The sequence below is a fragment of the Oreochromis aureus genome, linkage group 18 (genome assembly GCF_013358895.1).
Source record: "Oreochromis aureus strain Israel breed Guangdong linkage group 18, ZZ_aureus, whole genome shotgun sequence".
Classification (NCBI taxonomy): Eukaryota; Metazoa; Chordata; class Actinopteri; order Cichliformes; family Cichlidae; genus Oreochromis; species Oreochromis aureus.
The window spans coordinates 29887510-29907751 of NC_052959.1; the positions used below are offsets into that span (position 1 = coordinate 29887510).

At 41.7% G+C, this 20242-nt stretch overlaps 2 protein-coding genes across 6 annotated transcripts in view; one reads left to right on the forward strand and one right to left on the reverse strand.

Annotated features, from left to right (window-relative positions):
* zmynd11 (zinc finger, MYND-type containing 11) overlaps positions 1–9994 on the forward strand; it is a 34340-nt gene extending 24346 nt beyond the window's left edge. The window contains 4 exon segments of the mRNA XM_039602653.1: positions 2842–2916; positions 3577–3855; positions 3949–4134; positions 5948–9994. Of these exon segments, the coding sequence (XP_039458587.1) occupies positions 2842–2916; positions 3577–3855; positions 3949–4134; positions 5948–6070 (663 nt within the window). The 3' untranslated portion in view covers positions 6071–9994.
* A 2882-nt stretch (positions 9995–12876) lies between these two features.
* LOC116327403 (disco-interacting protein 2 homolog C) overlaps positions 12877–20242 on the reverse strand; it is a 226563-nt gene continuing 219197 nt past the window's right edge. For 4 of the 5 annotated variants that reach the window (XM_031748990.2, XM_039601846.1, XM_039601844.1 and 1 more), the window contains 6 exons: positions 18898–18959; positions 16580–16637; positions 16407–16481; positions 15897–16071; positions 15411–15534; positions 12877–14760 (listed from right to left, as the gene is read on the reverse strand). In XM_031748990.2, coding sequence (XP_031604850.2) covers positions 14508–14760; positions 15411–15534; positions 15897–16071; positions 16407–16481; positions 16580–16637; positions 18898–18959 — 747 coding nt within the window. In that variant the 3' untranslated portion in view covers positions 12877–14507. The remainder of the gene's footprint in view (positions 14761–15410; positions 15535–15896; positions 16072–16406; positions 16482–16579; positions 16638–18897; positions 18960–20242) is intronic. The other variant, XM_039601845.1, reaches the window with a different exon arrangement.

Sequence of the window (20242 nt, forward strand, 5' to 3'; positions counted from 1 at the left end):
TAAAAAAAAAAAAAAAAAAAAAAAAAAAAAAACTGCTATAAAAATTTTATTATTGACTCAGTTTTGGTAGGTTTTTTGTTTTGCTTTATGAGAAATTGCTTATTGTGTGGATTGTGGGCTTCCACACTATTGAGTTCCTGTTTCTCTTTATTCTTTATACTTTATTCTTCAAGTTGCTCCGTTCTTTGCCGCTTAACTACTTTTTTTTTCAGTTTTCAGCCGATTTTCGCCGTTCAAACTCTAAACTGTTCTGCTCTTTCTGCTAATTCCTGCTATGACTTTTGGTGTTTATTACTGTTATACTTTTAAAATATTACACTTTTTCCTTTAATTTGTCCCATTGAAATGAATAGGAAACTTCCACAATTCTGTGCAATTAACTCAGAGTGAGTGCTGGTCCGTTCTGAATTTTGTCTTCATGTCTGAACAACTTCTTGCTACTTACTCAATTTCCACTCAACCCCCACAAATTATACATCAAAACGTAGGTATTTTTGCTGGCTTTCAGACAATGTCACTATCTTTATTGTGAGGTTTACCGTTTTTGCAATTTGCCTCGGAGTGACACAAGGTCTGACAAGTCCCCATTCAAAGTCTATGGGAGGTTTTGAAATTCAGAGCTGAAATTCTGTAATGGGAGGCATTTTCAAATCGCCATATCTCTTTAACAAAGCAAAGTTAGGACATGAGGCTTGTGCCAATATATCTTCAGACACTGCTGACACTCACAGTGGAAGCAGTTTTTACAATTATCTTACCGTTGAGCAATGAATTACGTTTGTTTGAGGGTGGAAATCTGTCCTTCTCTCAGTCTTCAAACTCTGGAAATGAAGCCGCTTTTCTCTCGTCATATCTCCGCGACGGAGGTAGACCGAGCTATGAAAATCGCAGTCAAAATACACCAAAGTCCGCTGATTCACCCAGTACAAGAATTATGCTGCTAGCCCTCCTAGTTTTTGAGTTACACGACGCTTTGTAACTCCAAAAAGCGGCGTTTTGCCGCCCTCACCGCGATCTATTTTCTGACTGCCCAAGTATCTGTCTTTCAGACCGCCGCCCCCTTTCCTGGTGGCGCAATCAGTAATGACAGGGCTCTGCAGCTCAAAGGTCGTGGGTTCAATCCCACCTTGGTCCACGTTTTTTTTTCACTACAAATTTATACACTATCACAGACCTGTAATTTATATTGCTAATTTATTACAATTCTGCAAAGTTTTATGATTTTAGCAGCTTTTCTAATATGGACCTCAGATTCTTGTTAACGCTCCATGGCAGAAACAAGTACACAGCTTGATGAAGCAGACTGAGGCAGTACCTCTGATTGGTGAATTTGAGCAGAACTAGGTTGTTCTTTCATTTCATTTCATTATTTATTTCACACATGGTTCAGCAGTGTTTCTTTTTCTACATACAGAACCTTCTGCCTCTTTTCAGCAGAAATTCTGCTCATTCACCTCATCTCTTGTGTTGGAATTCTCTCTTGTGGCGCCTTTTGGGTAGTGCCTTAGTAAACGTGAACACTGCAAAGAAGTGGTATCAGACTGGTTTGTAGTGGAGGAATTTGTTGCCAGTTTCTTTCATCTTTAATCCGTATTCATGTTGTAATGTAGTAGTACCACAATATGGCAGAAACACTATGTTTTGGCACAAATACTTTGATTTAGTATACTTTAGCTTCTTCACCCCTTTTCAGCAAAATTTTCATTTTTTCACCCTTTTCAGCACAAATTCCAGCTTTTTGGCTGTATTCAGAAAAAGACAACTCTTTTGAGCAGAAACTCTGCTGATTCATCTCTTTTCAGCGCAAGTTTCTGCTTTTTTGCCTCTTTTCTGCAGAAATTCTGCTGATTCACCTCTTTTCTGCAAAATTTTCAGCCTTTTCACCTCTTATCAGCACAATTGTCAGCAGCTTCTGCTCATTTCAGCAGAATTGTCCGTCTCTCCACCTCTTCTTTGTAAGAATGACTTTGGCTCAGGGAAATGAATAGCCGCCTTTGAGCAGAAATTCTGCTGATTCATCTCTTTTCAGCGCAACTTATTGCTTCTTTACCTCTTTTCTGCAGAAATTCTGCTGATTCACCTCTTTTCTGCAAAATGTTCAGCCTTTTCACCTCTTATCAGCACAATTGTCAGCAGCTTCTGCTCATTTAGCAAAATTGTCAGTTTCTCCATCTCTTGTTTTTGAGAGAAAGAGTTTGGTTCAGTGAGATGAGCAGCTACCTTGAGATGAAAAGGGCCAGGTTCAAATCCCGGTCATGGCAAAACCTGTTTTCAGTTTTCTCTTTTGTTCTGCCTCTTTTCTGCAGAAATTCTGCTGATTTACCTCTTTTCTGCAAAATTTACAGCCTTTTCACCTCTTCTCAGCACAATTCTCAGCAGCTTCTGCTCATTTTAGCAGAATTGTCGGTCTCTCCTCCTCTTTTTTGAGAGAATGAGTTTAGCTCAGTGAGATGAGTAGCTGCCTTGAGACCAGGAGGGCCAGGTTTGAATCCTGCTCAGGGCCACATGTTTTTTTTGCAACTTTTCATCTTTTTCAGCTTTTCAGCAGACAGCTTCAGCGTTAAGGCATCCACACAGCATTTTCGCAGGAAATGCAAATTTTTCTAGTTAGATCTTGAGTTCCTTAAATTAGTCTAATTGTGAATACTGATTTAAACATGATGATAATCTGTGAACTGTTTAAAACGGTCCTTATCAGCCTTTTAAGTTTATTTTTAAACTACTTTCTTTAATATCTTTACAGCCTTTTGTTTCCATCTTTTCTGTCATACTCTAAGAAAGCCTGCTGGAACACCAGCGTACTCACTGATTATTGACCTTGTCTGTTTTGTTTTTTCCCAGCTCAAAGGCAGCCAGGAGCCCAAGGCAAAGAAAAGCCGTCGGACTCACACGGTTGAGCCCAAAGAGGAAGTCAGTGTAAGCAGCAGTTATATATTTTGTGTGCTTTGGTTGCAAACTGATTTATAACCTGATGCTATATGCTAAGTACATAGCATAAATATGGGGGTGGAAATATTCTGATTTGGGGTTATGTAGAGGGGAAACATGACATCTCACTAAATGCCACCAAACTGTGGGTGCAAGTTGTGCAGGAAAGTGAACTAAAAGAAATGAGTGGGTTCTTCAGGGCAGTGATCAAAAACAGACTTTAAAATCCAGCATGAACCACTTCAGCATCGCTTGAAGCGATCCGCAGCGACGAGTGGGTGGAAATTTCTAAATCAAGAATGCAAAAGCTCCTCGGTGGTCGGAATAAACATTTGCAGACAGACGAGGTTTGTGCTCGAATAGCTTGAAGTTATTTTTGAGGAATAATTTTTTTTAAATGCATTAATTTTTTTTCTCAAAGAGAAATCCAGGTTTATACCGATACTTTAAGGCACTTCAGATTTTGTCTGTCCTAGATTGGAGCTGCAAGCTCTCACCTCATGTTTTCTGGTTAGAGTGGCTTATAGCTGACCAGGAACTACAGTAACCAGCTGCAGGCCAAGGCAGAGGAATCCGTGTGACAGCTGACACTAAAGCATCCTGCTGTCCTGTCACTACTTCTAAGAGACATCACATCCTTTCCCTTAGGACCCGGAGCCGGAGATGGAGGCCGTCAGCTCCAGCCAGGAGATCCCGGTGTCGTCGGCACCGCAGCAGCCAGAAAAGCTGTCGGTGTCCACGCAGACCAAGAAGGCCAACGGGGGGTCACCGCGCACGCTGCACCGCGGCACGCAGACCAACAGCGATGGCGCCTGTCAGAACATGTGCCACGAGAAGTACACCAAGGTCTTCAACGACGTGAAGGAGATGATGAAGGCCGACAACAAGAGGGAGACGGAGAGGGTCGTCAGAGAAGCTCTGGAGAAGGTGTGTTTGTATGAAACGACTCAGGTTTGTCTTCTAATGATGCAGAGCACTTTGGACCAGTTCCAAACGTAACTGTGTGTGTGTTCTCTACAGCTCCGTGCAGAGATGGAGGAGGAGAAACGCCAGGCGGTGAGTAAGGCGGTGGCTGGAGCTCAGGCGGAGATGGAGAGGAAATGCAAGCAGGTGAAGGAGAAGTGCAAAGAGGAGCTGGTGGAGGAGGTGAAGAAGCTGGTGGCTCAACACAAACAGCTCATCTCCCAGACCAAGAAGAAGCAGTGGGTGAGTTCAGTGACCTCATCGACTTCAGAGAGCTTCGAGAGCTTAAAGTGTGCCTGAATATAAAGTAGACTTCTTCTTTTATTAGTAATAAAAACGCACAAACACGATCTTCAAATGTTTTTTGTCCAAGATGATTTCCACAACCCAAAGAAATCCCACTGTCAGTGATTTAAACGCAGATTTAAGAAGATCATCACATGATAAAACCTGGAACCAGTGTATTATATATATATTATCATTATCATCATGATTATTATTATTATTTTAGCCCCTTTTCCATAAGTACCTACTCGGATCGACTCAGCACAGTTCGCCACTGTCTGAGCAGGTACTAAAATGTGACGGCATCAGACTGCATGCCACTGATTGGCTGGTCAGTAGCGTCACTCAAGCAGACAGTCTGGTTCTCAAAACCGCCATTTTTGAAACCCGGCAACGAGGGAAATGGCTACAAAAAATGGCGCCAAGTTCACCGAATCTGACGAAAATTCACAGACAGAGCCGCAGGTATATTCTCACCTCGACGTCCACCTTTGCGTTCGTGCCACATCTTAAGTCGTGTTGCTACGACAACGACCACATTAGGAGGTACTAAATTGTAATGGAAAAACAGTAGGGATGCAATGATACCAATTTTTTCAAACCGATCCGATACCGATACTTGGATCTGAGTACTTGCCGATACCGAGTACAAAAACCGATACTTCTACCACACACAAGTTAAACTTAACCAGTAGTAAAGAAACGACCCCAGACAACTCTTTAACACAAACGAAACGTTTACTGAACGTAAGGGCAGAGACAAATACTGTACAACACATCCCCTTTTTAAACTCAAATGATATTCCAATTCCTTAACCAAATGAAATACACTGTATAAATGAAATAATTCCCTTTCAAATTATATTAAACAACCCAACTTATGTTATCACCTTTTGGTAAGTGACTCACTAATATACACTCCAAAACACGTTATATAAATCCACTAAACATACAATATTCACACATGGGCCCCACACACGCTCACATTCACACTTGTTGCAGGCCTGTTTGCTGCTCACGCCGGACGATGGAGAAAATCCTCTTCTCCCCAGTAAGAGCACAAAAGTCTGACTTACAGTTCCGTTGCTCGGTAGGTCGCCGTCACCAGTCCCACACTAAATCCACTCCCTGCGGACCCGATGCTGTCTCTGCTACAGCGTTAGCCAGTCACTGTCCAGCTCTCCGACAGTCCATAGCAGCTGCCTCCGTGGCGCAGCCAAGCAGTCCGGCTAGCCTTTAGCCTCGGCGGTCATGGCTGGAAACACAGTTTTCCACGGACGGTGGTGCGACCGTTGAAACAAAAAAGTCACTTCACCCACACTCTGTTGCGAAGCTCTCACACGGTTAGCTTTCTAGTCACACACTCTTTTGTGCAAGTTAACCTCAGTAAAACTAGCCGAGTCTCTCACTTTGGTTCAGCTAACCTCGTGCATCTCTCCATGCCGTTCTCTTCAGAACTGTGAACACCTTATGTGGCGTTCAAGTCCGTGGGAATTATGATTATCTACTCCCAAATTCCCATCCGGGCTACATAAGTATCGGTTCATGGTATCGGTTAACTTTTACGAGTACGAGTACGCACACATTTTACAGTATCGGCCCCGATACCCGATACCAGTATTGGGATCGGTGCATCCCTAAAAAACAGTCGATCCGAGTTGAGTCCTGGCGAGCTGTGGCGAGTCGATCCGAGTAGGTGCTAATAGAACAAAGCAGCTCAGGTCTTGTTTACCTGTTTTTGTTTACCTTTGGCTGTTTTCTGTGCGTGCAGTGTTATAACTGCGAGGAGGAGGCCATGTACCACTGCTGCTGGAACACCTCGTACTGCTCCATCAAATGTCAGCAGGAGCACTGGCACGCCGACCACAAACGAACCTGCCGCAGGAAGAGATGAATGAACAAGCCCCGCCCCTACCCGACCTTACGCAGCACGCCATTGGCTCTCTCCTCGCCTCCTCCTGTCAGTCAGTGTCTACAACAAACACACACACACTCTTCTCCCTCCTGCTTCTCGACTTGCCTTCCTGAAAACTTTGTGGACCCGATGTTTTTGTGCGTGCCGAGCGGTTTTGTTTCTATTATTTAATGTACCCATTGTATTGATTTTACTTTCTACGCTTTTATTTTTTCTGAACAGTGAACAGTTTGTTCAACAGCATGGCTCGAACGAGTTATGACTTTTTTTTTTCTTTTTTTTTACTGAAGTGCTAATTTTGTGTTGGAGAATGTGTTATTTAAGTGTGTAGGAACAGATGAGCATTAACTGAATACATTTTATTACCTGACTTTTTAAAAGAAACCTTTTTCTTACTGTAAATGCAGCAAAGCGCACGCCGTCGATCCTACAGAACATTTAAAAAAGGTACCGTAAGCACCATCACAGCATCCGACTAACTCCGCTTTCATACAGAAAACTGATTTTAAAAGGAAAAAATACAACAAAAAAACCATTAAATTGTGGATAAAAAGGCTCGCTGACTTTAATGCAATTTATTCTTTTCACGAATCAATTGCGGTGGATCGCACCTTTTACCATTTTTACCTAAAATTTTATTGTCCTAAAGTCACGTATTGGGAACAGGGTCATAAAGTCGGCTTTAAAAGATGCCGACCAAAAAAAAGAAATCTTCCATGAGAGATTTTTATTGTAATTATGCACATTTTTGGTTTCTTTTTTGGGGGGACTAGACTGTTTTTTATGAGTCGGATAAAACCAGAAAGTTTTGAGTTTGTTCTGAAGTCGAGGGGATGTACAGCAATCTTTCCTGAGCTGGATCTTAGAGAGGTTACATGATTTGACAGTAATTTTTTTTTTTTTTTTTGCACATTTCATTTTCTTAACAACCCAAATGCTTGTAATATTGCCAAAAAAAGTCGCACCTTTTGATGAACCTACCTGAGAACATCTGGCGGCGACTCCTCTCCTCTCTTCGCCCTCCTGCAGTGTATTTAAAAAAGGAAAAAAAAAGATGTATATTTTCCGGAGCGTCGTCTGTGTCATTTTTCTAGTGACGTACACTCGAGATTCCTCATCATTTCCTTTTTCTTTCTTTCCCTTTAATCTGAAGTGACTAGCTATGAGACTCTTTCACTGCGTATGCTGTAGTTGGTGGTCAGTGCCTGTTTCTTCTTCTCATCCTCTCTCCCAGTGAGGCCACATGCATGTAGATAGTTCCATAGTTTTTTCATTCATTAAGGGAAAATAAGCAGGAAGAAAAGACCAGACGTCTGGTCTCCATAAAGAAGTGATCATGGATGGACCAATATAAAAAATATGCAAATATGAATGATCAAATTTAACTTTCTTTTCCTCCCCCTGTGCTCGATGTTGAGTGTTGATGATGTCTAATTACGGTGCTTGGAATCACTTTTTTTTTTTTTTTTTTTAATGAGGCAATAAAATTGCCAGTTTTTTAATGTGTTTTTGTTTTTTAAGTCTGTTTCCTCAGCTATGAAAGATGAGAGAAACTCGCTTTACCCCAAGTTGCCTTTTTCCTTTAACATATGAAAAATAAGACGCCGTGAATTCTCACATGGTGGGCAGCCCTGTAGTTTCAGCGCTGTTCGCTGTGAACAAAGCCTCCATCCTTCCACGCTACAGAATCATTGTATGCACTACGTGCTGTGTTTTAGCAGTCGAATGTTTGAGGAAATCGGCTTTCTCCAACAGCAACATGCAATATTTGCCCCAGTGATCACCAGCTAATCAGGCTGTTACACTTTATTCTTTTTAGTTTTTCAAATAATAAAATGGAGCATTTTCTTAACCTTTTTTTTTTTTTTTTTTTTAAGATAAATAATATTTGTCGGTGTTTCCAGCTGTGAGTCATGAAAAGCTACACTAGTAGAAAATATAGAGCTGAAATGAGTTTAACGAGTCCTGTTAATGCGCAGTGAACACACCGACTCTGTTACATCAGAAATCTTCTTATTCTCTTAAAAATGGGCCCGATTAAATAAAACCCATTTAAACAAAGTGGTTAAAACTTGTTCCAGTGCTGGATGTTTTCATGGTTTCTTCTTTATGAAACATCTGAGCGGTCCAAAAACACTGTAATAGAATCCTAATTTAATGTAGTAATTGTGAGAAAATGCAACAACACAAACCAACACAGAGCTTAAAATAATCTCTTCATTGTAAAAGTGCCTGTTTTGTTTGACCAGTTCACACAAAACCTAAATAAATGCTCACATTTAAGAAGCAAATACATAAAAGGTAATTTTATTCACCAACCCTCAAAAACCGAGTTAGTAATCAATATTTACTTTATGTAATCTGCACACTTCACTGCATGCTACCATTAACATTAACATGTAGTGTGAAATTTTTACGAGCTCTTACTTTAACCTTGAACAGCTTTTATTGTGAAATTGGAGGAAATGCATTTCATTAACAGGAAGTTTGATGGGTAGACTGGTGTAGCTTTTACGTTTCTCAACACGGCTAAAGAAATCAATAAAATGAAGATTCCGAATGTCTGCAGCAACAATCTCAAATATATGTTTTAATGGTTTTATATTTTTTTATTCAGTGATCTTTTTGACTTTTTTGTGGGGAAATACTGCATATGCTGTGGATTACTTTTTTACCATCAGATTAATCCAGTTTACTAATCAGGATTTGTGTGAATTAAGAATTAAGCAACACGTCACCAGAGACGACTAAGGTTTGTTGTCTCTGTGCAGTAGTTGCGCTGACAGTGTATAACACACACACACACAGCCTCACTAATGAGATTAATTCATTGTTGGTTTTACTGTTTACTGAATTGGTTGATGATGAACCTAAACCGTGATTTTGGGCTGCCCACTATTAGAGAATTTACGGTAACGGTTGTTCCTCTGAGACGTCCCTCAGACATGAAAACTCATTCAATCCTTTCATGATGTGATGTGTGCGTTACTCCGGTCATGTTCTCATAGCTCACAGTTCTCATCTTCAGTGCACTACATGTAAATAAAACATCCTTCTGTCCCCTCCGTCATCTTATTTGTAAATGATTTTTTTTTATTTTTTTTCCTGCGGATGACTGTTAATTGTAGTTTTTTACAATCATATCAGCTCTGTGTGTGTGTGTGTGTGTGTGTGCGTTTCAGATTTAGTTATTGTTCTTTTAAACTTCAGTGTGTCTCAACATTTCAGCATCTTTTTTTAGAAGCCGACCGTTTTCCGAACTGGACGCGGGGTTTGTTACACGTGACCTGCGAGGCTGCAGCTTTGTTTTTTTTTTTCTTATTGTTTTTATATTTGTCCATCCAGCCATGAAGCTTTCGACGTGATTTTTATTTTAAACCTTTCTTTTTCTGGCCACGTGTAAAGCTTTGTGATGCCATTCCAGCTTTAACTGCATGAGTAAAGGTGTACCTCCAGCTCCTCGTTCGGTTTCTTCCCCTCACGTAAACAAAAGAAAAGGCGTGATTGCACTCCTTCAGAGTAACGCAATATGACAATGATTTATATTTTTCCCCCTCTCGAGGCTGTTTTCAGCTTGAATAAGAGTGAATCGATCAAATTGTCCGATCATATTTGCCTTTTCGCTGTTCTTATTTCGGGGTATTTTAGTACATGATACTGTGTACTCTGTGAATCCTCCTTGTACTTTAAGTACTTTTAACAGGAATAAAATCAGTGTAAAGGTTTCTTTGTTCTCACCTCCTGTTGTTCTGTCCATATGTAAACTTTTACTCGTGGCTTAACATTTTCTATGCTTTTTTTTTTTGTTTGTTTCCCCCCTTTTTCTTTGACACTTTAGCTAGCAATATGTATATAAATATATTCTATGTGCTAACATGGAGGAAATAAATGTATCAACAAGTTCTCCAGAGTCCATTTTGGTTTCTTTTGAAGATATGATGCATTTTATAATGCAGATTGTTGTGTGGTTGTATCTAGGATATGCATTTTTACTTTATAGTTTAATATTGTGTTTGTTTACCAGTAATCAGTTACTCTGTATGATGCTGATTAACTGTAAATGCCATCCATTTTCTTCCGCTTATCCGGGGCCGGGTCGCGGGAGCAGAAGCCTAAGCAGAGAAGCCCAGACCTCCCTCTCCCCAGCCACCTCCTCCAACTTATCCGAGCCGAGAGATATGATCTCTCCAGCGTGTCCTGGGTCTGCCCCGGGGCCTCCTCCTGGTGGGACATGCCCGGAAAACCTCACCCAGGGGGCATCCTTGTCAGATGCCCGATGCCCAACTGGCTCCGTTCGATGTGGAGGAGCAGCGGCTCTACTCTGAGCCCCTCCCGAATGGCCGAACTTCTCACCCTATCCTATCTCTGAGGGAGAGTCCAGCCACCCTTCGGAGGAAGCCCATTTCCGCCGCTTGTATTCGCGATCTCGTTCAACTGTTCCAACTGTAAATGGTTCCTATTTAAAAAATACTGTTTCTTTAAACTCTGAGATCTCCAAAGGTGGCTGAAGGAAAACCAGCATCAAGACATTAAAGGTAAGAAACATTCTTGCATCAGTAATTTTCAGGTGATCAGTATTAAGAGTTTTGATAGCAGCAGTGCACAAAACAGCAAATGTGCAGCACTTTGCAAAACCCTTGGCCCCACCGCTCATGTCTTCAGATTTTGCTTTTGGTTTGGTTGCAGTGTGTTATTGAAATGAAAATGCACTATATAAGGTAAAGAAGAGTTTGTACGATTCTAACGATCTTGGAAGTCCGTATTTGGTATGACCACCTTTATTCTTCAACATAAACTGAATGCTGAGGTTTTGGGCTCCTTTGTGCGTTTTACTATCCAAACATTATTTTACTGCATTGGAAAAGTGTTTGGGATCACTCTCATCCTGAAAAACGAAGCAGTTGCCAATCTAAAAATATCCCGATTGTCGTGGACAGAAATCTGACTGTAAAATTTGGGTTCTTATTGACGAGATCTCGAATACCACAGGCTGAATCAGGCAAAATTCACAACCGAGTCTCCACTGTGTTTTACAGATGACTGTAGACACTGTCGTACCTTTCTCCTGACGATGATTTGAACCAGACTTTCGCGTTTGGATTCATCACTCCATCATGATAGAAAGTGTAGTTCTTGTATTATTTGGCTTACCTCAGCTATCTCGCCTCGTTTCACATCCACCCTTCCACTGAGACTGCTTCTGATGAAGTTTCAGTAAATAGTAGATGGACCGGAGGGCCCGATGTAGCTGTCAGGTCGAGTGTTTTTAGGTCTGTCTAGTCTCCTCAAGAACACACTGCACACCAACGTCTTCCAAGTTTCTGGCAAAAACATTATTTTATGCCTGTCAAACTGCTGTGGTTGGTGTTTTTCATGGATTCGGGTGAAGAGGAGGGAACAGTGTTTTAGCAACAAGCTGCCAGTAAAACCGCCCAAAAGATAAAGGCTCTTTGCTGCCAGGAGAACTGTAGCTCAAGGCCACTTCAAAGAATTAAAAAAACATGTTTGTCTCCAAAATGCAGAGCGACCTGCGGGGCTCAAGACTTCAGCACAATACTATAGTTTCATGTTGTATAGCTTCTAAGATGTAATTAAGGAAGTCAGAATTTAAATTCATGAAATTTTTCAATCAGCAACATTTTAAAACTCGAAGTGTTTCATACACAGTACAGGACAGAGTAATACAATGTCTCCTTGCAGAACAGTAAATAAGACAAACATCTTTTTTTTCTTATTGTCAAAATTGTTGAAATGTTTATTTAACTGAAAGATTTTATGTCAACTCAAAGAAGACATTTTTTTAAACCTTAAAAAAAAAACAAGGGACATACATTTTGCTGATAAAGAAAAACAAACTGTGAAGAAAGTGCTTTTTGTACTTTAAAAAAAAAAATCCTCGCATTGAAACTTGAACATTCTCAGCCAAAGACGATGAAGGCCCTCTTGCTCCGACCTGTGACTTCCCCACAGCTCTAACGAGTTAAAGGGTCTCTGGCAAAAACACCTTACTTCCTGTTGTGACATCACTGTATGAGCCCTGATTGTTCAGTCAGTGTAAAAATATGAAGGACTTCCCACTTTGATATTTACAACTGCCACTTTGGGGTGATTCGCCTTTTCTGAGCCGGAGGTGATAAAATGAGTCCAACGAGCGCTGCTGACGGTCTGTCTGAAGGAACGTTTCGTTCCAGCTGAGAGTTTGAAAAGCGACAGAGACGTTCCTACTGTTTGTTCCCAGAGAGACGTGACCCGTGAAGAGTTCTGATCCAAAGGCGCCAACGACACCAAAAACAAGCCTGTTGTCATTTCTTCTAGTCGCCACTAGATGGCATTGAATCTCCTCATTCAGATGCACCGCATTAGTAACGAGATCTGTAGTTCCAAACTGAAGTGGGATAAAATATCAACACAGCAATGTGCTGTAACATGTTGATACTAGTGCCAAATATCGATATTTTATAGTGAAATATTTTGAATCAGTCTTCATTCTCCCAGTGATGCTTATAAACGAGGGGAACGTGATGCCGTATGTCACAGATACACTGTTAGTGGCACATTACGTTGCTGATATCATATCCTAATTTACTTTTCAATCCCCACTTCTTAATCCCTACTATCAAACCATTTTCCCACTCTTCCAGGTCTCAATCTTAAGGAAATCATTTCTTTGTAATCTTGAGAGAGATACTGATATTTGAGGATTTAACAAACCGATATCAGCCGATATTATGCCCACAAGCAGCCCAGATTTCCCTTCCATTTGCTGTGTGTAATTTCATTTTTCCCCCGCCTCTTCTTTAATTTTCATGGATCAGTATATCTAAACGCTCCTACTGATAAATCGGCAAACGTGATAAATTTGTCAGGATCTAAAATTTACAACTTTACTTTGACTAAGAGACGGTACGAGACATTTAGGCTTTTAAAATGATTAAAAAGTCAACAAAACAAAGTTGTTGATGAGTTTTCAATTATTAATCTAAAATGTTCACATTATCTACAGATATTATGATGATATTGTTACTTCACTCTAACATCGTAACAGCCCTGACACTAAATGCTCTCCATCACCTTGTAGGCAAATAATTATTCTTGTGACTGAGCTGGAAAAGTTGCCCCAATAATAAATAGAAATGTAAAATAAAGGCAAATTCAAACTGAACATTTCAATAACACCTAAACTTCTGATTCTTTACATTTCTGGCTAAGTTTTACTGTCATCCTCTGTTATTGAAAAAGAGTCGACTATAAAAATAACTTTTGGGAACTTTTAGGGATTTTTTTTTTTTTTAATTTAAGAGAATAAAACAACGTTTCTGTTTATTCCCAGGACAGGATCAGAACTCTTCACACGAAAGCTGGAATAAAACTCCTCAGAGCATCGCTTTTATAATTTTCCATCTGACACATTTCAGACCAGCGTGCAGACACACGGCCCCTCATGCTTCTGCTTTTGTCTGGGATTAATCCTTACGCTCATCTTTAATATAATCTATAATCATATATTTCTATTTTCAATAATAGGCTTGATGTGAGTTTGTTTCACTCAAGATAATACAATGCTTTTTTCTTTTTCGTAATATTAGCAAATATTCAAGAGCAAAACATTCTCGAATGTCTCGTCATATACTTCTAACAGAGAAACAAAATAAATTAAATCAGTTTCTGTTTGTACATACTTACATGATATGAATTTATGTGTTTAGCTTCGGTCGAAGCCGTTAGTTTGTACGGAAAAATAAACGGAGTTGAAGGCTGCAGCTGTTAGTATATGAAAATTAGCACGCTGACTTTCCGCTGAGATGGGGCTTCAGGAAATAACGATTCCAAAAGAAAAAAAGAAAAATACGAAAGAAACGTACCTCATCGTAAAACTGGGGGACGGCTGCGATGCGCTCCCCTCAGACCCCGCCCTCGTATCAAAACATATGTCGCACTTTGTAATGGTCGATATCATTTAGTTTTTTTCTCTTTGTGTGTGTAAATATCCTTTTCAAAAAAATAGCCTAAACTTTTTCGAGGACATGTTAAAAAACAAACGGAAGGAAAGCAAATAACATGAAAATATAGAGTGAGCCACACGCACTTTAAAAGCCGGGTCTTTCCTAACGATTGTCCTCCACTGCTGCGAGTTTTCCACTTTTCGGTAAACAGTCGGCACGACCCGGGGACCGCACTTCCTCTCAGACTGAGTATGACCTGAATGCAATCTAGATGCCAGCGCTGGATTCTGGGAGCTAGTTTGCAGCGGTTACGCAGCCTGGGAGTAAGCACCGAAATTCAGGGCAAAAAAAGTCGACCATCTCCTCCCCCTCGTGCCGGAAACTCTGCCTCGGCTCCGCTTTTCCTTCCTTCAGTCTCTCGAACAGAATTGTCTTTGCATCTTCCTCAATAATTCGTCAGCCACCAGGGGGCGCTACATGTTGTAGGCCACATAGATTGGGTCCAGCTGGTCGGCCAGGAAGCCGTCCCGCAGGTGCATCCGCTGCTTCTCCCCTCTGGAGTTGATGGGGATGACGCCGATGTCCACCACCACCACCACGCCCACGATCAGGTAGTGCTCCTCCAGCACCACGTTGGTGACGAGGGGGACCAAGTCCAGGGCCTCCTGCTCCGAACCGTCCAGCTCCACCACCACCACCAGCAGGTTGGTCCACGTGAACACCGCGCTGCAGACAGACATGACAAAAACTTGAATTCTTGTCACTTCTCCCCGAAAAGGAACGGAGTGTGTAATCGATATGTTGTTAGCAGGCTCTCATCCATTTTTTAAGATATCACGTTCGTGAGTACCGAGGCTGGCGAAGCATTTGCGTTTGACCTTGATTTTTAGCGCCCAAGGTCACAGTCGGTGAAAAAAAATTTCAAGAAACCATATCGAGTAACCTATCATATGAAAAGGCGTGGCGAGAGCTGTACAACAAACTTTTTTATTTTTTCATAACGACACCCTATGATGTCATAACAGGCTGATGTCATCATACTGTCTCTGAGTGCTCTTGTTATAAAACTGGTTTTGGAATAAGGTGTCAACCGTCCACAGAAAGAACTCACTGCAAACAAAAAGGTTTAAAGGGACAGTTCACCTCAAAATCACATTTACGTGTATTTCCATTTTCCTTTGAGCTGTAGTGCATTTATCCATCTGCTGCAAACCAAAACTATCCTTTCAGGTTTTGGTGATATTAGATGTAGAAAGATCCGCTTTCTCTTGAATATGACGGACAAACTGACACTCAGCGACCTACATCTGTCCAGGCACATGTAGGCCTGTGGGAAACAGAATAAAACCTGTCAGCTGCTTTGTCAGGATGCTCACCACTCTGTGATGCTCTTGTGTGTCCTGATGACGGAGGTCTCGATGTCGATGGGGTGGTAACGCATCCCTCTGAGTTCCATGGCTTCCTCCAAAGCACCGACCACGTACAGGGCATCGTGGCGCTCTGTGGACACAAACACATTTCCTTTCAAGCCAACATGCTGCGCTTTTAGGTTAATGTAATGAGTTATAAAAGCTTTTAACGTGAACGGCCTTCCTGCACAGATTGAAGTCACAAAGTAAACTCAGCGTTTTCTGCAAATGCTCACCATGTCTGAATATCTGACTGTTATGAGCTGGAAATAAACATTTGAGTGTTTTAAATCTCAGACTTGATCTCAGCAGAGAGGAAAGAGCCCATCAGGAGCCAGCAGCGCTTAAAATCAGTGCTGAAGCCATTTAATCATTTTTTCCTCTTTGTTGTGCGAGATCATTAAAGGTCAGCCGCAGCCCCATTAATCACATCGACAAACGGCCCGCCCTGACCTCCGCTGGCATCGGTGAGCTCGGTCCTGCGCAGGAAGCCCAGGTATCCGGTCCGAGCCCAGACGGTCTGCGTGTCTCCAAAGCTGAGCCTGGAGTTGAAATGATCGGACTGCAGCGCCTCATCCCCGTAGACGGTGAAGTAACCGCTGGCGTTGTGGCCGCTGTGCACCCAGATCTGCAAACGGACAAATAATACAGCAGAAAATAATCATCAATGGATTATTTTCTCTATAAAAGTCAAACAAATGTGGACTAACATCCATGTTTTCACTTCATCTCCCAGACTCTTGTCATTTCCACTTGCAGAGCCTTCAGGAGAAAACAAACACAAGGCCCGGGGGCCAGAATGAGCCCTGCAAAGACTCCAATCTGGCCCAATGGAAATTGTAAAGGAGGGGAAAATTTTAGGCTTTTAACTGTTTTTTGGACAAAAATCAGAAAACCAGAAGTCTTTTTATTTTCACATATAAATATCTGTTTATAGAGAAGAGCATTGAAGCCCGGACAAACCTCTCCCAGATGTGACTCTCCCATTGGTCCCTTGGTCTCTGGGTTGGCGATGATGATTCTGACCCCTGGGAGGATCTGCTCGAAAAGAGAGACACACAGATTGAGCAAAGACCAAAAACAGCTTATTTGAAAAAGTGTATAAACGTTAAATTTAAATAAAATAGAAAAGGGACCTTCCCGGACTCCATCAGTGGCAGGCTGTGTGGCGAGCCCCTCTCTACGAGTCTGACCCTGCAGAGCAGACAAACAGGGAAGTTGTTGCGTATTATCTCTAATCTTTATAAGAAAAACATCCCATAATCAGGATTCTGAACAGGATCTTAACTCCGACTGTTGAGCGCTAACGGCTAATGTTGGTGTGAGTTTTATTAATTTTTAATCTGATGTACAATCATTATGTAACAAACATAAAACAAGGTCACGTTTAACGTGTTGTCCCGTCTCCTTGGGAACTTTATTCTGTAGAGACGTTTATGTGCAGGGATTTGTGTCTCTTTAAATCAAACGCAGACAAAACTTTCATTAAAATTTGAAATGTTTTGTAATTTTTCATCTCTGCAGATAAAAATGAGGCTGTACAGTAAACTGTGCACGATGTTAATGCTCATTAACGACCACAGACGCTCTTTAGTAACATATTTCTAGTTGCTGCTGTGAGTCGTTTGAACAGGATGAACAAACTTCTCAATTTTAATTAATTTTGAAATTTAAAAACGGAATTGTGGGAAAAAGCTGAATCAGTAAAACTAAAAATAAACCAGCACGAGTGGTTCGTCAGACTCCAAACAAGAAGCGTGGAGAGCCTGTGGTAAACTCGGGCCAGCAGTGATTACATGTAATCATGCACACTGACAGTTATATTTATACACAGCGGGACTGCACGGCCCTGCTGCTTCGTGTGCTGCGACTTTTCTGTGTGGAAATCAGCAGATACAGGCTGAGCACCGTAATGACGGGCTGCATCGGGGAGCAGGAAACTGCGTCTGGGGAACTACAGGGATGCGTAACAAGCTCCTGACGAGTTCAAATTAATGCATTTTTCAGTTTGTGCCGGTTTCTCGCAGAGCTGCGGTTGTTTCACCATTGTTCCTTTAATCCCGCAGGCCCTCCCTGCCAGAGATGTTTGAATAAGTCTGAGTCTGGCTTGTTATCTCGGAGGTGTTTGTCCATCTCCACCGGCTGGAAAACTGACAGCGTTTCTGCTCTGAAATCTGACACTAATGTTGAGCCCTGGTTGGTTCATTAAGAGTCAGAGCTGTCGTCTCTGAAAAGCAAAAGTCTGGCAAAACAAATGGCGATGTTACCCAGCAAGAAATGTGACTCAGACTGGGTTTGATGGGTTTTGAAGTTCACCCCTCTCACACTGTGGAGAGGCTGTGACAGTCTGGATGTCAAGCTGACCGCCTGAAAATGTCATATTGTCTCAGAGAAACTTCCAGCTTCTCATTATATTCAGACTTTTTTACAGTCAGCCTGCAGCGATGCTTCTTAGCTGCAGAGAATAAGCCTCTCATTACAATAACAATCTTTGCTGAGCACTTTATTTATTCTGAGAGCGCTCGCCGAGTCGTGCTCTCTCATTCACAAACGTCCCGCTGCTTCACATTCACAAACTTCATGAGCGAAGCCGTCCAGCAGAGCGCTGCGGCGCCGCTGAAATCCCACAGGACACAGACTGAAGACTTTACAGCACAGAATAGACTGTGTCCATGTGAGAGTGGACAGAAAACCGATTCAGTGATAACATCTAAAAAATACACAAGGCTGGTGTTACTGACTCAAGCTAAGCATGAAAATCCATCAGCCTGAAGAAACCTAAGCCATAAAATAACTGAAAGAAAATATTTTTTCCTTTTAATGGAGTGTTTGTTGAACCTTCTGACAATATAGTTTTTATGAGTTTGAACTTGTATCATATTTTTTAAATTTCCTTTGGTGAAATCTATAAAATAAATAATCAATAAACGAGAACGCTTACAGATACTTTTTTAGTTAGACTCTGCCAAAATGTTACAGAAACCACTAGGGGCACTGCTGAGTTACAGATGTTCTTTATCTTTTAATATTTACTTTTTAGTTTTAGAGTTAAGGTAAACGTGCTCTTAGTGAGTTAGGCTTCAGTCACACAGGCCTCAAGGCTGCTCAGCAAGCCCCAAACAACCTCCCACTGACAGGGAAATTTTTTATTAGCTGCTGGATGAGCGGTTTCTGACTCTCACAAAGTTAAATTGGACACATGGAAGATGCTGAGAAAGGGCTGAAACAGAATGGTGAAACTTCAGCCCAACTGCTGCAACAGACTGAGTGTGAGCATTCTCCATTTCCAGTCTCAGTCACGCTTCTCAGTTTCACTACTGCTTGGAGGGCAGTTGGCATCTTTCATGGAAATTACTGGTGACCTACGCAATCGTTAAGAGGTTTCCGACACCAAACATCTTTCTGCAAAAGTATCTGTTAATCTTAGTTCTAACAAAGCAGCAAAGATACTTACCTGTCATGTCGCAGCGCCCTCATATCAACATAAACAGTTGTGGGGTCAGGTCCTGAGGTGCCCTGAGAAACACCAGCAAGAAAGTGTGAACACCACAGACTCACAAAACGTCCTTTTCATTCGAAAAAAGGCTTTTATGCAAAAACTGCTACAGCTTATCGACTCCTACCAGACTGCAGTGGATGCTGTGTGGTGCATTAGTGGTCATAAAGAAAAGCTTTCCCTCCACTGAAGGAGACGTGTAAAGGTTTTTGGGTGGAAAGGCGGGAACCTGAACCTCTACAGCCGGGATGGGGAACTCCAGGCCTCGAGAGCCGGTGTCCTGCAGGTTTTAGATGTGTCCTTGATCCAACACAGCTGATTTAAATGGCTAAATTACCTCCTCAACATGTCTTGAAGTTCTCCAGAGGCCTGGTAATGAACTAATCATTTCACGCAGGTGTGTTGACCCAGGGTGAGATCTAAAACCTGCAGGACACCAGCGCTAGAGGCCTGGAGTTCCCCACCCTTGATCTACAGTATTTACAACAGGGTGGAGAGAACAATGTGGGAGCAACAGCAGTGATTGTAAGAGGAAAACAGTCAAACAATTTAAAAAATAAATGCACATCAACAAACTTTCTGCAAAGTCAGATTCTACTTGATTGACATGCAAACGAAAAAGGGAAGAAGAAAGGGGAAAGTGATTAGTAGCTGAGAGATTATACCCGTGTGACGACCCACCCAGGACAAATTCACTGTTTCTAAAGTATACAAAGGTTGCACTGTACATGCATTCAGTCAAATCTCTTTGTGCCGACTGCTGTACTCTGAATGAGTGAAATCACTGAAGAAAAATTAAGACAGAGAAAAAGAACGAGATTAAGGATTCCCCCCCCATCTCCGACCTCGGTCCTCCTTCACCATCCATCCCTCCATTAATCCGGGATTAAAAACCCACCACCGGACACACGGCGGCATGCTGGGAGTCTTACGCCCACACACCCACAGTGCAAAAATGCAAACTCTCTGATGAGACTTCAGGCAGCGACCGCTTCAAGACTATTCAGTGATTTATTGGCAAAGGGAAATTTGATGGAACAGGCAGAGCAAACATCCTTTGGTGCCGGAATCACTAATAAGTGTGCAGTCACACCACAGAGAGGCACATGCACATGTATCCTTGCATCGTCACGTACTCGTGATTTCTGGGAGTTAGCTACAGCACTGAGCTGCTGCGGCTAACGAGCTTGTTGATAGCAAAGGAAACAAAACCAAAAGCCTAGAACTGGAACACTAAAGTCATCCTAGAACAGTTTGTGGAAATTATTTAAGTAAAATATTGAAATAAAAATAAAAAATGTGG